The sequence below is a fragment of the Bos grunniens genome, chromosome 2, assembly GCF_055505025.1.
Source record: "Bos grunniens cultivar Pamir isolate PY7600 chromosome 2, Bosgru_T2T1.0, whole genome shotgun sequence".
Classification (NCBI taxonomy): Eukaryota; Metazoa; Chordata; class Mammalia; order Artiodactyla; family Bovidae; genus Bos; species Bos grunniens.
Genome location: NC_141166.1, coordinates 39144413 through 39164953, shown reverse-complemented (window position 1 = coordinate 39164953; position 20541 = coordinate 39144413). Strand labels below are relative to the sequence as shown.

At 40.3% G+C, this 20541-nt stretch overlaps 1 protein-coding gene across 23 annotated transcripts in view; it reads left to right on the top strand.

Moving 5' to 3' along the window:
• Positions 1-20541, top strand: part of UNC80 (unc-80 subunit of NALCN channel complex) — a 230089-nt gene that overhangs the window by 53086 nt on the left and 156462 nt on the right. For 14 of the 23 annotated variants that reach the window (XM_086342424.1, XM_086342455.1, XM_086342366.1 and 11 more), the window contains exons 14-20: positions 1974-2120; positions 7562-7709; positions 10554-10702; positions 12846-13012; positions 13986-14084; positions 18409-18623; positions 19785-19891. In XM_086342424.1, coding sequence (XP_086198550.1) covers positions 1974-2120; positions 7562-7709; positions 10554-10702; positions 12846-13012; positions 13986-14084; positions 18409-18623; positions 19785-19891 — 1032 coding nt within the window. The remainder of the gene's footprint in view (positions 1-1973; positions 2121-7561; positions 7710-10553; positions 10703-12845; positions 13013-13985; positions 14085-18408; positions 18624-19784; positions 19892-20541) is intronic. The other 9 variants (XM_086342463.1, XM_086342385.1, XM_086342351.1 and 6 more) reach the window with 3 other exon arrangements.

Below are 20541 nucleotides of genomic sequence, written 5' to 3'. Positions count from 1 at the left end.
ACCACCAGGGAAGCCACTGGTGAATATATGTACATATAAATAAATAAATGTATGTATGTTCTATGTATGTGTGTATATATATATATATATATATATATATATATATATATGTATGTTTGAGTCTTTCATTTGTAAGCATCTGAGCTGCAGAGTTCCCAAGAAGCAGACTCGGACAAAGAGATGTGTGCAGGAGGTTTGATGGGGTGTCCACTCAGAATTGACATCTGTGAAATGTAAAAGAAGCAGGATGGAGCCAAGAGAGAAGCTGAATTGCAATGTAGTTGTAACAGAGACTTCAGTCCCTCACACAGGGAGCACCAGAGTTGGGATGGTTCTTCAAAGTAATCCCTGGGTAAAGTAAGGGAGCCCACCTTATTCCATGACCTCCCTCCTAGCCCTCTTTATGCCCTTGACCAATCATTGGAGGTGGATTGCTTCCAGGAGGAGAGCATAATGTGGGTCAAGGCCCATCTCTTTAGCTAAGGGCAATACCTGAAGAGGAACTCACCTGAGTTATCAGCCATCAATACTTCCAGCCTTGATTTATGGCTGGAAGAGAAGGGGATGACAGAGGATGAGATGGTTGGATGGCATCACCGACTCAATGGACATGAGTTTTGGTAAACTCCAGGAGTTGTTGATGGACAGGGAGGTCTGGTGTGCTGCAGTTCATGGGGTTGGAAAGAGTTGGACATGACTGAGCGACTGAACTGAACTGAACTAAATACTTACAGCAGCTCAGAGAATGAATGTTCAGTTCTGAAGGGAGGTGTTTCTGGGCATCACAGCCACTACCTGAGGCTTTGGTTAGAAAAAAAAAAATGACCCAATTACATAACATTAGGGGAGCAGAGAGAGTGTCTCATCACATAATGAATAGCACATGATGTCTAGATAACTCTCATATCTGACACACCCTCCCTGCATTTGAGTATTCTTTCTATGTGGATGGCCCCAAAGTTTATGTATCAACCTGAGCATATGACTATGGAAAAGCCCTTCACGATTTACAGATCAAGGCTTATTCATTATTTTATATTTGTCACAGTAAACTGATGAAGTAGGAAGGGAAGCTATTAAGATTCTCAATTCACAAGTGGGGAAACTAAAGCACAAAGAGATTCATTCATTTATCTAATGTCATGTGCAATTAAGGAGCGTGAGATGGGCTCTCAGGTGGCTGTGCTGACAACAGAGAATCACTAGAAGGACCGAGGAAGGTTGAAGCTTCCTGAAGGTTATGGTGCAGATCTGCATCATTTCTTAGCAACAGCTTCCTTATGCTTCTTTGGAAACAATTCAAGGATTTTCTGGAAGCTATGTTCTTCACTTAAAGCAAGGATTACATGAGTCAAAAGAGAGGATAATAACAGTTCATCTCAGGGGGACTTCCTATTTAACCTCAAATGAAGAACCCATGCTGAATATTTGCAAAAAATTTTTTATTCTCACTTTGTTTATACATGAGTATTACAATACAGCAAAAGCAAAAAAAAAAAAAAAATCCTTCGAAAATGTCAGAAAATGCCACATGATTTCAAAGTTTCAGACTTTGATCAGTTCCAGAAATTTAGCAAAAATCCTTGCCTAGTGATACTATCGGAAAACTGCTGGTAAAGGTACCTTCTGGAAAAAGCTGTTTGCCTTCATCATTGTTAGTCCACACTGTCTCTCTCTAGACAGTCATTCTGATCACCTGTCAAGCATATGAAAGCATGTCTTCTACTGAAGAGGTCTACATCCATATCCTGTAGCACTAAAGGGTATTCAAATATTTTTCTTTCTTGTAAATCATGTTCTAGATTTTCTAAAAAATTAACCTGCCTGTTGAGCTCTTGACAATTTTATTTCCCAAACTGCAGGGGCTCACTGTAAAACATATAAACTTGGTTTAATAATAAAATAGAGTCTCGGTAGCAAAAGAATCTAAGTAACTAAATAAACAGCATCCTCTCTCTCATTCTGGGTGCTAGGATGAAAGTATACCTGTAAGCAACCATAGGCTTGCTCTAACCATGCTCATCAAAATCGTGAAGTCCCTGGGATGTGCCTATGGTTGTGGAGAAGGACACCGAGGGCTCTCTGGAGATCGTCTGAGACACCAGGTATTCCGGGAGAATGTAAGAGAATTAAAGTAGATTCCATTTCCTCTTCCTCTTCCCTCCTTTCAAATTAAGAATGAGTCCTTTGACAATGAGGGTCAGTGTTCCCTGAAAAAATATTTTGTGAGGGTAATTAATGCTGTCATAAGGTGGGAGAATTCCCACAAGATAATCTCAAGACATCTAAAACCCAGGCTTAGGAAAGTTTAATTGGGAAAATAACTTCTGCCTCCTGCCTAGGGCAGGCCAACTCCCAGTTGGTAAAAGGATGTATAATTGGAACATGAATTATAGTTTGAAAGAACATTGCAAAAATGAATATATTTAGCAAACTTCTGATGGTCTGTGACAAATGGTTTTTTAATCACCTGCCTGGGTACTATGGAAGCATATTTTATATTAGAAAAAGGGATCCACCTTTCAGATTAAGTTTGTTGTTTTTAGATATGGAAAATGGCCCTTATTGGGACAAAACAGGACTACAAAAGTAACCATTTTCTGGCTGCTGTGTTTGACAATGAACCTTGACTGCTAAATATTGGGTTGGACAAAAATTTCCTTCAGATTTTTTCATAACACCGTAAGGAAAATTCAAATGAAGTCTTTTGGCCAACCCAATATTTACAAGCACATCCCTTTGAACTGTGTGAAACTTGAAACTCTGCCCTGAGGTTTGCAAAAAATAATTCTTGTAATGGAACATGGAAATGTAACTCTAGCTCATTTTCACTTGCCTCTGCTGATGACTACTTTTCCCTTCAGACTTTGGCGATAACCCACCTCTACAACAACTTCAAGCTGGAACAGTTGCCTCATACATATTTTGAACTGAAATCATAAGAAAATAGTCCCCGACAAATAAGAGTTTGATGCAAATTTGAGTCTAGGAAACCCTTTGGCATATCTTAGCAGAGTTTTAGGGTCATGTCAAAATCCAATGCCAGCCATTTTTCTTTGGTATTAGGTTTTGTCATGAAATGTTCACACAGTATCAGCATGCTGGCTTTCTTTCTTAATCTGTCATCTACCTACCTACCCATTTATATATCATTCTCTTTCTTTTCTATTCTATTGTGTCATATTAGTTTATTATTTGTATGTGGCGGGGGGTTATTCATAGTAATTACTTTCTCTAAATTCTGAAACTTGAAAACTTTGACCAAGATCTAGATTTTGGGGCCCCAAATTTTAAGAAATCAAAATAATAAATAATAAGGCAGTAGAAGCTGACATTACCTCCATCTTTGCACATATGTTTATGATTTGGGGTCTTTGATTTTTATTCTATCACAGTATGAATAAATGCCTTCAAGGCTAAAATTACATCACATCTCATGCAGAAAACTAATTCTATGAAATGAAATACCAAAATATAAAAATAAGCATCATGCTGTAGTTGGAATTATAAATTGGTTCTGATATCAGGACCTGTCTTTCTATACGTGGAGAAGGTTAGGGCTAGTTGGATCAGAAGCCACTTGAGAGATTATCGTTACTGCTTAGTCATGATGTTTTCTTCTCTCAAGAGTACTGAGTGTTTCCTATCAGGACATCCAGTTTTCTACTTGCCTTCTCAACTGTTGATTTATATGGCAGTACCTCCATTTTCTTGTAGCCCAGTTTTATACTCCTTATCAGGATTATACTTACTTATCCATGCTTAGTAAACACATGGTCCATGAGATAGAAATTTGAGAAATCTACCCTGGGAATGTGTAATTCAAGAAGCTAAATATTTCCAGATTTATCTGGCATTGGATTTTTAGTAGTTACTTAGCTTTTAATGCATAAGAATATTTCTTACCTCTACCAGATGAAGTCCACTATACTTTTATTTTTTTAATAAACCAAATTATTATCACAATGCTATTCATCAAAGTGCCTAGTAATTCCAGGGAGTTTCTTAGAATAGTTTAATCATTAGCTTGTAGTCCCAAATTATTGAAATGGAATTCACTCTTTATATCTCTTGGAGAAGTTTAGAATATTCATTCAGAATCAAAATACTTATAGTTTGATATTCTGATCCTTGCTGAGACTTTCAGTTGAATTGTAATGGCCTCTAAAGAAGAGATTTGAAACTATGCCTTTTTTGGTGTATTTTATAGAGAAGTACTTTAAAACTTCATTTTATAGCAAGCAGCATTAATTTTATAAGAAAAAAAAATTGCTTGAGATCTAGCAACCTCTGGAATTCAGTAGCCTCTCTGGAATTCAGTTCAGTTCAGTCACTCAGTCGTGTCCAACTCTTTGCAACCCCATGGACTGCAGCATGACAGGCTTCCCTCTCCATCACCAACTCCCGGAACTTGTTCAGACTCATGTCCATTGAGTCAGTGATGCCATCCAACCATGTCATCCTCTTTTGTCCCCTTCTCCTCCTGCCTTCAATCTTTCCCAGCATCAGGGTCTTTTCCAGTGAATCAGTTCTTCGTATCAGGTGGCCAAAGTGTTGGAACCTCAGCATCAGTCCTTCCAATGAATATTCCGGACTGATTTCCTGTAGAATTGACTGGTTTGATCAACCAGTAGCCTCTGGAATAAAAACACCCAATTTCTTGACCTAGTAAAGGAAAAATGAAAGGGAAAAAAAATCCTCCTGACTTTGTGATATAAATGGAAAGACTACGACAAGGTCACAACAAGAAACCATTGCTAATTATAAGTTTCAGCCTTTTATAATCTTTTTCCTCTCAAGAGTTCTAAGAATTTTTCTCTGTGTCTTGATTTGTCAAAATGGTGATGTAACTTAAATTATCCTCTGGCCCACCATTAAGGACCCAAATCCCATGAATTGCTGTCCTTGCTTCTGCCTGGTTGTCCAAAATTCTCCATTAAGGTTATGGAGTCCTCACTAAGTCCTCACTCTTAGTCCTTACTAAGCCAACTCTTCTTTCTTGATTGTAGATTTTCTTCCTCAACCCAGTTTAGTTCACTTCAGTCGATCAGTCATGTCCAACTCTTTGCGACCCCATGGACTACAGCACGCCAGTTCTCCCTGTCCATCACTAACTCCCAGAGTTTACTTAAACTTGGGTCCACTGAGTCAGTGGTGCCATCCAACCATCTCATCCTCTGTCATCCCCTTCTTCTCCTGCCTTCAATCTTTCCCAGCATCAGGGTCTTTTCAAATGAGTCAGCTCTTCATATCAGGTGGCCAAAGTATTGGAGTTTCAGCTTCAGCATCAGTCCTTCCAATGAATATTCAGGACTGATTTCCTTTAAGATGGACTGGTTCGATCTCCTTGCAGTCCAAGGGACTCTCAAGAGTCTCCTCCAATACCACAGTTCAGAAGCATCAATTCTTTGGCACTCAGTTTTCTTTATAGTCCAATTCTAACATCCATATGTGACTACTGGAAAAACCACAGCCTTGACTAGATGGACCTTTGCTGGCAAAAGTAATATCTCTGCTTTTTAGTATGCTGTCTAGGTTGGTCATAGCTTTTCTTCCAAGGAGCAAGTGTCTTTTAATTTCATGGCTGCAGTCACCATCTGCAGTGATTTTGGAGCCCCCAGAAATAAAGTCAGCCACTGTTTTCACTGTTTCCCCATCTATTTGCCATGAAGTGATGGGAACAGATGCCATGATCTTAGTTTTCTGAATGTTGAGTTTTAAGACAATTTTTTCACTCTCCTCTTTCACTTTCATCAAGAGGCTCTTTAGTTGTTCTTCACTTTCTACCATAAAGGTGATATCATTTGCATATCTGAGATTATTGATATTTCTTCCAGCAATCTTAATTCCAACTTGTGCTTCATTCAGCCCAGCATTTCTCTTGATGTACTCTGCGTATAAGTTAAATAAGTAGGGTGACAATATACAGCTTTGACGTACTCCTTTCCCTATTTGGAACCAGTCTGTTGTTCTATGTCCAGTTCTAACTGTTGCTTCTTGACCTTCATACAGATTTCTCAGAAGGCAGGTCAGGTGGTTTGGTATTCCCATCTCTTTAAGAATTTTCCACAGTTTCATTTCACAGTATCATTTTCCCATTTCTTTCCATTGGTAAGGACATTCTTTTTTAAGATGATCTTGTCTTCCGCAAGATATCAACTAATCTCCATTATGTCAACCCACTTCCTTTTGGTAATGGGTGGTATCTAAATACATTTTCTCCAACAACCACTCTCTAAACTAGCCATGAGGCTACTATCAATATATTATGAGAAGTGTAACCACTCTGAGGAGGCAAGACCCTAGCTTCTAATTTTGGCTCTGCTGTGAAACTTGGTGTATCAGCTTGGACAAAGTCCTTGATTTCTTTGAGTCTCAGTTTCCTCCACTGTAACATAGGGAAACTCTTCAAGTCATAGAGAAGTGTGAAAGTCAAATGTTTGCATTTACAATCCAGAAGCATATTTTAAACAGCAAAGCACTACACAAATGTGATTTTTCTCTCAAAGGTAGAATGGGACTAGGGGGCCCCCTGAGGGTCCCAGATAGCATTGGGGTGTCCTGTCTGTGACCTTCTCCAGCCAATGATTGTAACTTTGTTTGTTCTGATGGTGCAAATTACTCCCTTTTCCTTTGCTAGATGACAAAATTATTTGTTGGATCATAAGAAATATGTTTTTGTGTTTCTGGTAATTTGCCAGCTCTGCCAGCCCTCTGGCAGAGCCTAATGCATGGTCAATTGGTTTTCATATCCTTAAGGCCAACTTCTATTAAATACCAAACTTCTATATTCAAAAGCAGACACATAAATAAACAAACTAGACTTGCTTTATTTTATGTCTCTTTCATGTCTCAAGGGTCTTTCCCTCCTGACCATATAAGAGAACTCTGGATAAACAGGTCCTAGAGCCCCCTCATGCCATCCATTGTTTTAAGTCACTTCAGTCGTGTCTGACTCTTTATGACCATTTGGGCTGTAGCCCACCAGCCTCCTCTGCCCATGGGATTCTCCAGGCAAAAATACTAGAGTGGGTTGCCATGCCCTCTTCCTGACCCAGGGATCAAACCTGTGTCTCTATGTCTCCTGCATTGGCAGGCAGACTCTTTACCACTAGTGCCACTTGGGAAGCCTCATGCCCTCTATTAAATCTATTTAAATTCAAAGTAGCTGAGTGTGGGGGAGGTTGGCTTCTTCTCCCTGTGTAAAGCCTCTGAAGTTTCTAATCCTTGATTACCAATCCTATCACCTACGTCAATATTAAATTTTTTTTCATTTATATCTTAAAATCTTGATCTTGGCAAAAATACTGAGCTGTTCCTGGGGCAGCATTAGCCTTTAGTTTGGGGTTTTTCCTGAGGAGAAGCCCTTCTCAAAGTCTTATCCCCAGCCTACCTCTGCCCATCTCAATCTCAGACGTGAAGGGCTAGCAGAGCTGGCAAATTACCAACCAGGAGGGGTGCATGGGGACCTTTGCCTTCTGAAGGCTTCTGTCTGAAATCAGTGGTATCCCCAGCATAAGCTGGTACCTGTGACTTCTTCACTTTTCTTCCTTCCTTGCAGGCCCAGAACTGCCTCACTAAGCTATACAAGCTAGATAAGATGCAGTTCCGACAAACCATGAGGGATTATGTGAACAAGGACTCTCTCAATAACGTAGTGGACTTCTTGCATGCTTTGCTAGGATTTTGTATGGAGCCGGTCACTGACAGTAAGTAAAGCTGTGCCGAGTTCTAGGAGAAATCGCTGCGAGGTGAAGCAGGTAGTGTTTCTGAGACACCCTAAATCTGTGGTAATAGAATGGAGAGGAAAAGATATATGTTTGTGTGTGTGTGTGTGTGCATGCACGTGAGTCTTGTGTGTGATAAAATATAAATGTGAGAAGCTTGCCAATCATCTTTGATTATACATTTGGAGGCCTTTTGAGGACAACTTAGCTCAGCAAATGGGAACTCAGCTCGGTAAAGCCATGACACCCTCATCTGCAGGGCCACTATCCTCACGCCCTGCTCATGGCATGCCTCTCTCTCAGGTGACTTTGTTGTATGACTGCTGAGGCAAGGATCAAGGAACAAAAGAATATTTTCATTAGTTCAACAAAATGAAGTGAGCACCTTTTATGTGCTTGGTGATTTTTTCACAAGATAAAATAGGAAAGAGAAAAAATGACTGCAGTAAACATAGTAGTAATGTAACTTCGATACACACACACACTGAATTAAAAACAATGGACAAAGGGATCTATAGATAGGCCCATAAACTATAGGTTTATGGCTTTAAGAAAACTCCATCATAGAGCCCTGTATTACAGGGATAGACCAATGAACCCAAATGGCATCCATAATCAATGAACACTGTCAGTACCACTTGAATACAAATACAGTAATGGAATGAAGGTGAGGCATGAAGCCTGAGTTGAGTAAAAACACATTTTAATTTAAAGCCTGGGAAGAAGCATCTTTTTAGTATAGGTTTTTATGGTTTATATAGTATTAATGTGATAGTTATAGATAGGGAAATAGTGGAAACAGTGTCAGACTTTATTTTTTTGGGCTCCAAAATCACTGCAGATGGTGACTGCAGCCATGAAATTAAAAGACGCTTACTCCTTGGAAGGAAGGTTATGACAAACCTAGATAGCATATTGAAAAGCAGAGACATTACTTTGCCAACAAAGGTCCATCTAGTCAAGGCTATGGGTTTTCCTGTGGTCACGTATGGATGTGAGAGTTGGACTGTGAAGAAGGCTGAGCACCGAAGAATTGATGCTTTTGAACTGTGGTGTTGGAGAAGACTCTTGAGAGTCCCTTGGACTGCAAGGAGATCCAACCAGTCCATTCTAAAGGAGATCAGTCCTGGGTGTTCTTTGGAAGGAATGATGCTAAAGCTGAAACTCCAGCACTTTGGCCATCTCATGCGAAGAGTTGACTCATTGGAAAAGACTCTGATGCTGGGAGGGATTGGGGGCAGGAGGAGAAGGGGACGACAAAAGATGAGATGGCTGGATGGCATCACTGACTCGATGGACGTGAGTTTGAGTGAACTCCGGGAGTTGGTGATGGACAGGGAGGCCTGGCATGCTGAGATTCATGGGGTCGAAAAGAGTTGGACATGACTGAGTGACTGAACTGAACTGAATGTGATAGTGGTTGATTAGATTACAATGGAGCTGTATTTGATGGATTTAGAAAGTTTTTCTGTTTGTACCCCAGGCTTTATTATTTGGTTTTCACATTAAAGGAAAATATTGTTCCCCTATAGATTCCCTGAAATAATCTATGTTATTGAAGTTGCTTTAATCCAAGCACATAACAGATCTGAAAAACAATGAAGTAAGAATTGGGGTTGAGATACTGCAAGAGAAATTCTTGATTGCATTTTTTTCTCTTTTTAAACCTATTTGAGATAGAAAGTATAAGAGCAGACTAAAACATTTCTTTCTGTAATGTAAAGTCTAAAGATAACCCACAGCCCTTTGATACAGACAGTGAGAGGTTAGTCATAAAGTATGTAATCAACACTTTAAAGCAGTGAATTCCCACTGAGATTCTTGAGAAGGTTAAGTGGCTCATAGTGAATCATCCAGCAGATGCACATACTCCTGTCTGATCTGTCTTGAAGCTGCAGGTAACTGGCCCCTAAGGTCCACAGGTGGCTTGCAAGCTTGCAATACCCTGGCAAGTCCACAGAACACCTGAAGTGTCCATGGAAATGGGAAAAACTGGCATAAACTGCCACGTTGGGTGATGGCCTCAGTTCACTGGCATTTCATGTGTGAATGAGTTAGGCGGTGGCTCCGGGAGAGGTTGTAGATTTTTCCAACTTATATGCCCATGGAGTCTCTGGAAGCAAGAAGTTGCTAGAAGTCTTGTGTAGCTTTTGTCCAGAACTCAGTCTCATTTTTGGTTTCTGGTGCTGGTGTTAATTCCCCTACAGGACCCTGTCTCGTCTCTTCCCTCCACTGCCCCACTCACCTAGTTGGCCCTACCTCACTCCACTTCTCACAGACTGAACAGTTTCTGCTGAGAAACCAGCATTCTTCACCACCAAAACAAGCCAAATCAAGTCTGTCTCCATTGAGGGACCACTTAGTAAACCATCTTTTTAAAAAAATTATTGTCTATTTAACATTACTTAGGTTTAAAAAATTTTCTTAGGGTCAACAGTTGTCCTCTTTTTGTTGCTAAGATTCATTGATGAAAACCTCCACTAAGGGATGAAATATGTCATAGTAATAACCCTGAAGGAGATTATGAGCTGTTTATCTCTAAGTCCTCATTAGATGATCAAATCTGGAGTGGCTTCAATCCTCTGGTTCTGTATTTTTTGTGTGTGCATGCTCAGTTGCTCAGTTATGTCTGACTCTTTGCAACCCCATGGACTGCAGTCCACCAGGCTCCTCTGTCCATGAAATTTTCAGATAAGAATACTGAAGTGGGTTGCCAATATTTTGTGTAGCCCTTCACTAACTCCTGGATGCCAAGTACTTCATTACTTCTTTAAACATTGTACCTGAAAGGAAACACTGCCTTTAATTGGTGCCTTTGCATTCCAGACAAGGCTGGGTTCGGAAATAACTTCACCACGGTGGACAACAAATCCACAGCCCAAAATGTGGAAGGCATCGTCGTCAGCGCAATGTTTAAATCCCTCATCACACGCTGCGCTTCAACTACTCATGAATTGCACAGCCCTGAGAATCTGGTGAGAAGCTCACCTTTTCCTCCCACAGGAGTTCTCAGTTTTATGCCATGACCTTGAGAAAGAGAAGTTGAAATCTAAAACTGTAAAGTTAAAATGTCTATGTATTTTCCCAGTGTCACCAGCAACTCACGGTAGAAACCCAGCAATACCTTTCTCCTCCCTGTCACCTGTCATCGTACCTGCAGATAGGCTTATCTCTTCCATCTCAGAGGTTCTGTGGTAGTTGGTGAAATAGTTGCCAGGTATTCTGAGCCCTTCAGAAAGAAGGTGCTAGAGCCCAGCATGCTGGCTTGTGAAATAAACAAGAGTGTTATACCAAGCTTTTGTTTGAAACCGCATTTACTTTAATAACTAATTCAAATATGCTGCTGATCAGGTTTTGTCTTTTTTTATCAAACACCAATCTTTTAGCTACTGTTCACAAAAGACTGTGTTAATTAAACCACCAAGGCCACAAGTAGAGAGCACCAGGTTTTAAAAGATTAGTGTTTATTGCTGCCAAGAAGATTGTGGTTTGGGATAGTAAAATAAAGATGAAGACTGACACATCTGACATGACTAAATGAATTCAGGTCTCTCAGAGGAGTAAAGAAGCATTTCTGTATCTTACTAATCTGTTAGCTATAATGACTTCTATGCAGAAATCAGCCCATTGACACATATGGACACTATCTGCTAATCTACTTAAAACAGAGAAATAGTTTTAAGTTCTTCTAAATCACTGAAACTATGTAGTCACTTGAGATAAACAAAACAAAACCCCGAATGAAAAGGAGTTTGATTTTACTGATTGTCAAGCCTCCCAACAAGGTTCTTGGAGGTTGAGAATAACTTGCATACCATCCATGTGTTCAATTTGGTCATGGCAAGAAGTAATTTGACAAGTTGATTATAGCACATATGAACTCTTATAAGTCTTACCCTACATGTGCAAGTATAGAAGAAATACTACATTTCTTAATTGTATTTAAATCAATTTAAATTTGGCTTTGAACCTCCATTCCACCGGAATGGCTGGAAGTTGAACCTCACTCATTCTTGGGTCTCCCAGCTTCAGAGAGTAGGGCAAATATTCTGAAGTCTTAGGTAGGACCCAGGGCTTGTGGTGAGGCTCCATGGGTGTCAAGCATCAGTTATATCTGTTTGTTCGCATGGTGCTCTCTGCTGCTTAAGGATGGGCACTCTGGTGAATTTGGAACCCTTGTTTTTTGGAGTCTTGCCTTCCATGGAGGAGCTACCACATTGCAGAGTGACAGCATAAGGCCTTCTTCTCACAGGACCAAAAGGACACTTTATGTTTTCCTCAGTGGCCCTTCCTTCTGCTTTTCTAAAGATCATGGGCATAACTGTCCCAGTGGTCTTAGATTTTGAAATCCAAAGCTCTAAGGTGTTGTTTAGGCTTCTATGTTCTTCTTTGTCATGAACCTTTCCTAAGACACAGAATATACTAACTACCTTCTTAGAGAAGACAGATGGGGAAATGCTGAATGCAAAGCTTAATATCTTAAAAAAAAAGAAAAAAGTCCTGCATTAAATATTGAATCACTAATACATTGGTTTTAATAGCCTTGTGTCTTTGTAAGTCTATAGTCAAGTTCATGCTCAAATGAGCTACAACATACATATTATTTGCTAAGTCTATGTAGAAAAATGTATCATCCTTGAATGTCAGGCTCTATTAGAATTGTCTAGAAGGTTTAGCATAATTTATCACAGTGATGCCAAAAATTTGGAGAAGTTGAACAGCGACTGAAATCTCTAGTCTAGACAAAATTCTGATTCCCTTATTTTTGCAGGCATCTCTTCAGAAGTTCCAAGAGACATAATTAAAAATTTGGAGGTTCAGTTGTTATAAAAGTATAAACTGATGTCTTTCTAATGTCACAGCCAACTTTCTAAATATGTAGCATGGTGACTATCCTTTTTGATACTAAGAATGACAGGCAAGGTTTTTAGTAATGTTACCATGGGAACAATGGAGGGGCAGGATACCATTAGTTGCACTATAGTAATCTCTCTTCCTTTTATGATCCCAAGGCTCATCTAAGTCCAAGGAATTACCTTCTACCCCTCTTCCTATGAATATTCTTCAAAGACACAACTATCTTTCTTTCCCCACACTTTCCTCCTGGCCTCCAAATAGGGGCTGTATTGTGACATCCGTCAGCTGGTCCAGTTTATCAAGGAGGCCCATGGGAATGTCTTCAGGAGAGTGGCCCTCAGCGCTTTGCTTGACAGTGCTGAGAAGTTGGCACCAGGGAAAAAGGTGGAGGAAAATGAACCGGAATCTAAGCCTGGAAGAGGAAAAAGGTTGGAAGCTTGAGCTCTCTGAATGTGAGGGTTTGCCCAGTCTGTAGAATATAATGTCCTGTTGTCTTGTCCATGATGTGAAATTCCAGGGCAGGGATGAAGGACTGTCCTATAGGAGTGATACCACTGGCAGGGCCCAGGTGCAGCCTAGAAAACGGAAGAGTTTCCTTTTAAACAAATGCTGCCTCTGTATGAATCAGAGCTCAGTTGATCCCAAACTTTCATACACTTGAACCTTACTTCATAGCTCTTACTTATGTAGTAAAATGTTATCTATGTTTTAGTCCCTTCAATAGGTATCATTTATATTTTTTGTCCAGAAAGAAAAAGCAATTGCTGATACCATATCATTCTGTTCAGTAAGTAATATTTTTAACATGGTGAAAGATAAACAACTGAGACATGTCCAATTATGTTTTCTTCTAGTAAACATGAATTTAAGGGCTTTGCAGGTAGCTCAGTGGTAAAGATTCTGTCTGCCAATGCAGGAGATATGGGCTCACTTCTGGGTCAGGAAGATCCCCTGGAGAAGGAAATGGCAACCAATTCCAGTATTCTTGCCTAGGAAATTCCATGGACAGAGGAGCCTGGCAGGCTATAGTCCATGGGGTCACAAAGAGTTGGACATGACTTAGTGTCTAAACAACAATAAGAAACATGAATTTATTGTATGCCTGTTCTATAAGAAATGTCACTTATGAAGATTAAAAGAAATGCCTCAATTTAACATCCTGCCTGCAGTTACTGCCTCTGTGTGCAATGATGGCATTATAGTGTTCTCAGGCAATAATGCAGCTAGGTAGTAAGTTAAATGGTAGGACATAAATTCCATAGCACATAGACTCATGATGGTATAGGGGGTGTGCAGTCCATTTAGGTTGTCTGTAACAGTGTTTTGCTTTATGAAGTCTATGAATTACTGAGAAGTGGTGTCCTGCTCTGCTGTGATTGGTGGAATGCACCATTTGCACAGGTCAGAGGCGGGAAGCGTGGTGGATAAAGGCCCGGTGACCGCCGCACCTGAGGAATGTCGCAGCTTTATGTCCGGTCGCCCCTCACAGACTCCAGAGCAGTAAGTAGAATTAGCTTTGTCTCCAATGCAATGGGCTGAGCACTTCCCCCTAGAAGAAATTCTATTCCCCAAGCTGCTATTTACTTTTCCTATCTGCTGAACTTTTCCTTGCTTCTGCCCTTTACTTTTCATTCCCATGTGGCTTATCTCTACAGGCTCAAATCACAAGTAATCAACTTCATGCTTCCAGGAAGCCTCCCTCACTGCCTTTCCTATTTCCCGCCCCTACCCCACTCTGTCTTCCATGCACAATCTTGCAGGTAAATCTTGAAAAGTAGCATGTATAGCAGGTACGAGGGTGATGTCATCCAATTTCTTGCTTAAAATATCTCTTATAAATCACTTACAACTGTCAATAATTGAAGCTTTATCCAGAAATATATAAGATAATCTTCTCTCATGTCCAGCTTTACCTGAAACAGATTCATCCGTTTCATCTTGGTTCTCTCCAGAGATCCAGTCCACTGCCTCTGATATCAATTTATTTCCACTTTTGATAATGGCAATATCAAAAGCATCATGAAAATAGTGCCCCCAGAAAATGTTAGGATTATTGTAGAAACTAAATACAGTCTAGTTCTATGCAAGACTCATTTGTATTCATTCTTCTTTTGAGACCTATTTACTCGTAAGTGATGTTGATCAATACTTAAAATATGATCCTTTTAGTATGCCATTCTATCTCCCATAACCATTATTTAGTACAAAATGATTATTCTTCCAGAAATTCTGTAGGGTATTCTAGGTTTTATGGTATCCCCTCTGTACGGTCAAGGAAGTCATGTCATCACATAGGACCCTGGCAACCCACAACAAGCACGCAAAACCTTTAAGGAACAAAAGGCCTGCACAGTTCTTATAGCCCTTCAAAATTTTAGAAACTGCCCCTAAAATGAGTGGGTAAAAGTTGTTCAATTGCTCAGTCGTGTCCAACTCTCTGCAACCCCATGGACTGCAGCATGCCAGGCTTCCCTGTCCATCACCAATTCCCGGAGCTTGTTCACTCTTGTCCATCGAGTCAGTGATGCAAGTAAGGAGAAGGTAAATCAACTCCATGGGTCCAGCGACCATGTGAGTTTTTACTTAACTACTACAGCCCCAGTGCCTCAATGGGCCTTGCTGGGTCCATAGTAGGCTCTCAATATATATCAAGAATGAATGTATGACAGTCAATGAAAGGATGGACTTATTGAATTACCATTAAGCCTTTGTCTTCTTTAATTTCTATTCTCAAAATTGAAGTTTAGTTTTTCCTTTAAAGAAGTTTTTAAGGACATAGTAAAAACCCAAACATAAGTTCTAAGAGGAAAAAAAATGTGAAAGGCAAAGATTTGTCTGTAGCTGAATAACCAACCACAAGACTAGTTAAAAGTCCTTATATGCAGAATCTGTCCAAAAAAAATGAGAGAGGACTTTTTTCCCCCAAAATAACACTAACAACTATTGAGTTAATCTGAACAATAAGAATGATTTAATAAGTTAACTAGATTTAAAACATAAAACTATCTACCTTGATAGGTGATCTAGTTTCCTCAATTGCAGATACTCTCTTTCTGTAGTTTTATAAATACCACCTGATTTCTTAGCATTTAGCACATGTCTATTCTCTCCCTTGAGGAAAGATACATGTTTTAATATGCCTCTACATAGCAATTTGCACTTGGAGGGATGTCGTAGAATGTCAAGTATGGGAATTTCCCCTGATCCAAGTGGGCCCAGGAGATGAGCTGCCACATGTCCTCTGTTTAGCACTGAAGAAAGGTAGGTGGGTAATCTTGGCTCCTACTCTGTCTTCTCTCTCTCTGTTCCCATTCCCTCCCCTTCATACCCTTTGCTTCTCCATTTTCCCTCTTAAAAATCACATTAACTGAGTGATATTAAAAGCAGTTGTATGTGCCCGTTTCTCTGAAACTCATGATTGATACATACCCTTTGGACAAAGCTGATTTGGCACTTTATTGTAAAGCTGATCAATTATAGCTTCCCTGGATATTTCCCCACTCAGGCCACATAGTCAATACTCTCATGTTACACATTCTCTCAATGTTACACAATGTTACACAATACTCTCAATGTTACACATTCCCCAAAGATAAAAAATGCTTCATACACTGTGAGCATTTGATAAAATAACAGGGAAGTCAAATTTGGAAACACTGATTTAAATTCACACTGTAGGGCTTCCCTGGTGGCTCAGGCAGTAAAGAGTCCACCTGTAATGTGGGAGACCTGGGTTCGATCCCTGGTTTGGGAGTATCCCCTGGAGGAGGGCATGGCAACCCACTCCAGTGTTCTTGCCTGGAGAATCCCCATGGACAAAGAAGTCTGGTGGGCTATAGGCCATGAGGTCGCAAAGAGTTAGACATGACTGAGCGACTAAGCACCACAATATTTGAGAAGCAGAATGTCCTGAATGAAAATAATAATTAAAAATTTTGGGCTTCCCTGGTGGCTCAGTGTTGAAGAATCTGCCTGGCGATACAGGAGACAAGGGTTCAATCTCTTATCTGAGAAGATCCCACATGCCACAGGGCGACTAAGCCCGCATATCACAACTACTGAGCCTCGTGCTCTGGAACCCAGAAGCTACAACTGCTGAGCCCATGCACCGCAACTGCTGAAGCCTGTGTGCTGAGAGCCTGTGCTCCGCAACGAGGGTAGACAGCACGACGAGAAACCCTCCCACTGCAGCCAGAGAGTAGCCCTCACAGCAACAGAGACCGAGCACAGCCAGAAATGAATACATACAATTATTTTTAAAATGATAGCTAAAGGTTTTTATTACTCTCATGACATTTTGAGAGAGAAAACCTACATCCCTCGATAAATATCCCCAGAAAATGATTGCTTTTATACAGTACTATCAAATTTTAGGTAGATCCCAGGTATAACCCCAATGCTTATAAATAAATCATTACCTAAAACCCCCAAAACAAATTTCATCATATGTTACTCTTTTCTCTAACCTTTTCTTTCCAAATGACTAAAGTAATATATGTTGATCAAGTTGCCAAATGTGGAAAACACACACACAAAAACATAGAGAAAAATAATTTTAAAATCAAAATACCTTCAACCACTGTCAACATTTGGTATATTATGTTGGATACACATTTGAGCATGTGTACACACAAGTTTACACACAGACACATAATCACATATGTGCTTCTTTAAAAAAATTAACCTGATGATAACCTGCTTAATCCATTTATTTGACCACTGCCTTTTAACTTTACAATATATCATGAATGTACCCCTTTTCATTAGTCTTATGAAAATAGCATTTTAATGACTATGGAGGGTGCCATCTTACGGAAGTCCCAGAATTTCTTCGACTCTTTGCCTAGAATTGAATATTGAAATTGTTTCCAGTGTTTTAACATTGGCCCAAAATCTCAGTGAGCATCTAACATCTTAGTATGTTGTTCCATCATTTCCTGGGAATAACTTCCTGGAAGTTGAATTTCTGTGTCCTTGTTGTAGACATAGGCTTTACATCACATATTACCAAATTACCTTCCAGAAAGGTAAAATCATTCTACCTCACCATGACTGTATCATAGTACCCTTGCTTTCTCTCCATCTCCCTACCCCTTCTTAATCTTTGTCTTTTTAATGAGTGAAAATAGGGATCTGATTTCAACTGGCCCTTTTTTTGTTAATACCTAATGAAATTAAACTCTGTATTACCATTGGCCACTTGTCTTTCTCCTCTTGTGAAATGCCCTAGTCAAAAATCGCTTTGGCAGTGTTCCCATTTGTCTTATTAAGTCAGACTAAACTTTTTTTTTTACTTTTAAGACTTAAGATTCTTTGACATAAGAACGGTAAATAATCAGGCATCATAAAAATAACAGTGAAAAATTATGGTATGATGCATTCCCTGGGTGTGGTGATTATATTTTATTTATTCATGCATTCAAATATTTGTACGGTCCTGAGGTGGAGATGAGGGTGGAATATGGTATGACACACTGCTCAGGGAACTTCAAAGAAAAAGTTAAATATTTACTGACACTGTAAGTGTTTTTTTATGACCCACACTCGCAGACGATTACCTGCAATAATATTTAGTCTTACATTATGGTTGAAACAAAATGATGACCTCAACTTGACAGCTGAGCTGTAACTATTCTCAGAAAGAGCTCAGGGAGTCAAGCTGGGTCTTCTGCCTTCCATTCCGACTCTGCCCCTTGCTAATCCCAGCCCATCACAGGTCATCCTGCATGATTTGCCTCCATGTCACTGACAGGAGGTTGAAAGAGAGTTAAGAGACTTTCACATGTGTTGTCAGACATTTAATCATCCCCTTGCCTGCTTTCAGCGATGAACAAATGCAAGGGGGAAACCTGGGGCGAAAAGATTTCTGGCGCAAGATGTTCAAATCCCAGAGTGCGGCGAGCGACACCAGCAGCCAGTCTGAGCAAGACACTTCAGAATGCACCACCGCCCATTCAGGGACCACCTCTGATAGGCGCGCCCGCTCCCGGTCCCGCAGGATTTCACTCCGGAAGAAGCTTAAACTTCCCATAGGTAAAAGTATGTCTTTTTTATTTTATGGATTCTCTTATTCCCTGCCATGTCCTCAGATCAGCTCATAATCAGAACAGAGCAATGCATGGGAAAGTAGAGAAAGGGGAAGCTTTCAAGTCACAAACCCTAGGGTGATTCATTCATTCATTCATTTCTTTCAGCAGGTATTTCTCAAACCTTTACTGTGAGCTTCTAGGGTGTGCAAACACTGTGCTAAACTTCAGTGATTAAATGATGAGCAGCATTTCACAATGTCTGACTTTGCTGAACTTACAATCTATGAGGGGTGGCAACCACTAAAGCAGATCATTATACAACAAAGTATAGTTGCAAGCTATGAATTTTATGAAGGAAATCTACATGGTGCTGTGAAAGCATGCAATAGCAAGACCCAATCTAAATAGGAAGAGGAGACAGAAATCAGGGAAGGCATCCTGAAGCAAGTGACATTAATATCTGCAGAGTACTTGGGAGAAGGAGGAAGGAGAGCACTCCAAGTGGTAGCAATGCAATATGCAAAGGTATTAGGAGGGAGGGACATGGAAGAACTGAGACAAGAGCATCTCTATGACAATGGTGGAGCCATAGAGACCAGAGTATTGTGGGCCTTGCAGGTCACCTGGCTCTTCATCTTTTAGCCCTACAGAGGCCAGATGGGATGTTGAACAGGGGGGTAACATAAGCCATAAGCAAGTAGATTTTTTTTCTAGAAGATCACTGCATGGAAAACATACTGGAGGCAGCATGAGTGGATAAGGGAGATCAGATAGAAAGCTGCATTATGGTCCAGGTATAAGTAACAGTAGCTTAGACTGGGTGGTGACCATGTAGACGGAAAGAAATGGACATATTTGAAAGATACTTAGGAGGTAAAATCGACAGGACTTAATGGAAGATGTGAAATTTGACAAGGACTACATGGATTACACTTTTAATCACCCAAGAGGCCCAGGTTCTTTTTGTCCTGATCTTAGTCATGTGATCTTATGGTCCAACAGTGAATGTTTTGGTTCAAAGCATGTACATTTTGAAAACAATTTTTGTTCACTTTTGTTTACATTGGTCCTGTAATTTTCATTGCTTTTTGGGCCCATGCCAACATTTTTGTCTAATCCATTTGGGAGAAAATGCTATAATGGTCTAATTTTTAAAAAAATTATTAACTAGGAAACTGGCTGAAACGCTCGTCTCTCTCGGGCCTGGCAGACGGCGTGGAAGACCTCCTGGACATCAGTTCTGTGGACCGCCTGTCTTTCATCAGGCAAAGCTCCAAGGTAAACAGGACGTTACTTACGTAAGGGGATGTTGTAGTCACTAATAGAAAAATGTCAGGGCTGAGAAGTGCAAAACACCTGGAGGGGCTGAAGAAATTCTCTTCACGTTTAGTAAGTTTGGGGAACTTAAATGAACTATGGAAACTATGATGCCTTAGTATTCAGATCAGATCAGTCGCTCAGTTGTGTCCAACTCTTTGCTACCCCATGAATCGCAGCATGCCAGGCCTCCCTGTCCATCAACTCCCGGAGTTCACTCAGACTCACGTCCATCGAGACAGTTATGCCATCCAGCCATCTCATCCTCTGTCGTCCCCTTCTCCTCCTGCCCCCAATCCCTCCTAGCATAAGAGTCTTTTCCAATAAGTCAACTCTTCGCATGAGATGGCCAAAGTACTGGAGTTTCAGCTTTAGCATCATTCCTTCCAAAGAAATCCTAGGGCCGATCTCCTTCAGAATGGACTGGTTGGATCTCCTTGCAGTCCAAGGGACTCTCAAGAGTCTTCTCCAACACCACAGTTCAAAAGCATCAATTCTTTGGCGCTCAGCCTTCTTCACAGTCCAACTCTCACATCCATACATGACCACTGGAAAAACCATAGCCTTGACTAGACGAACCTTTGTTGGCAAAGTAATGTCTCTGCTTCTCA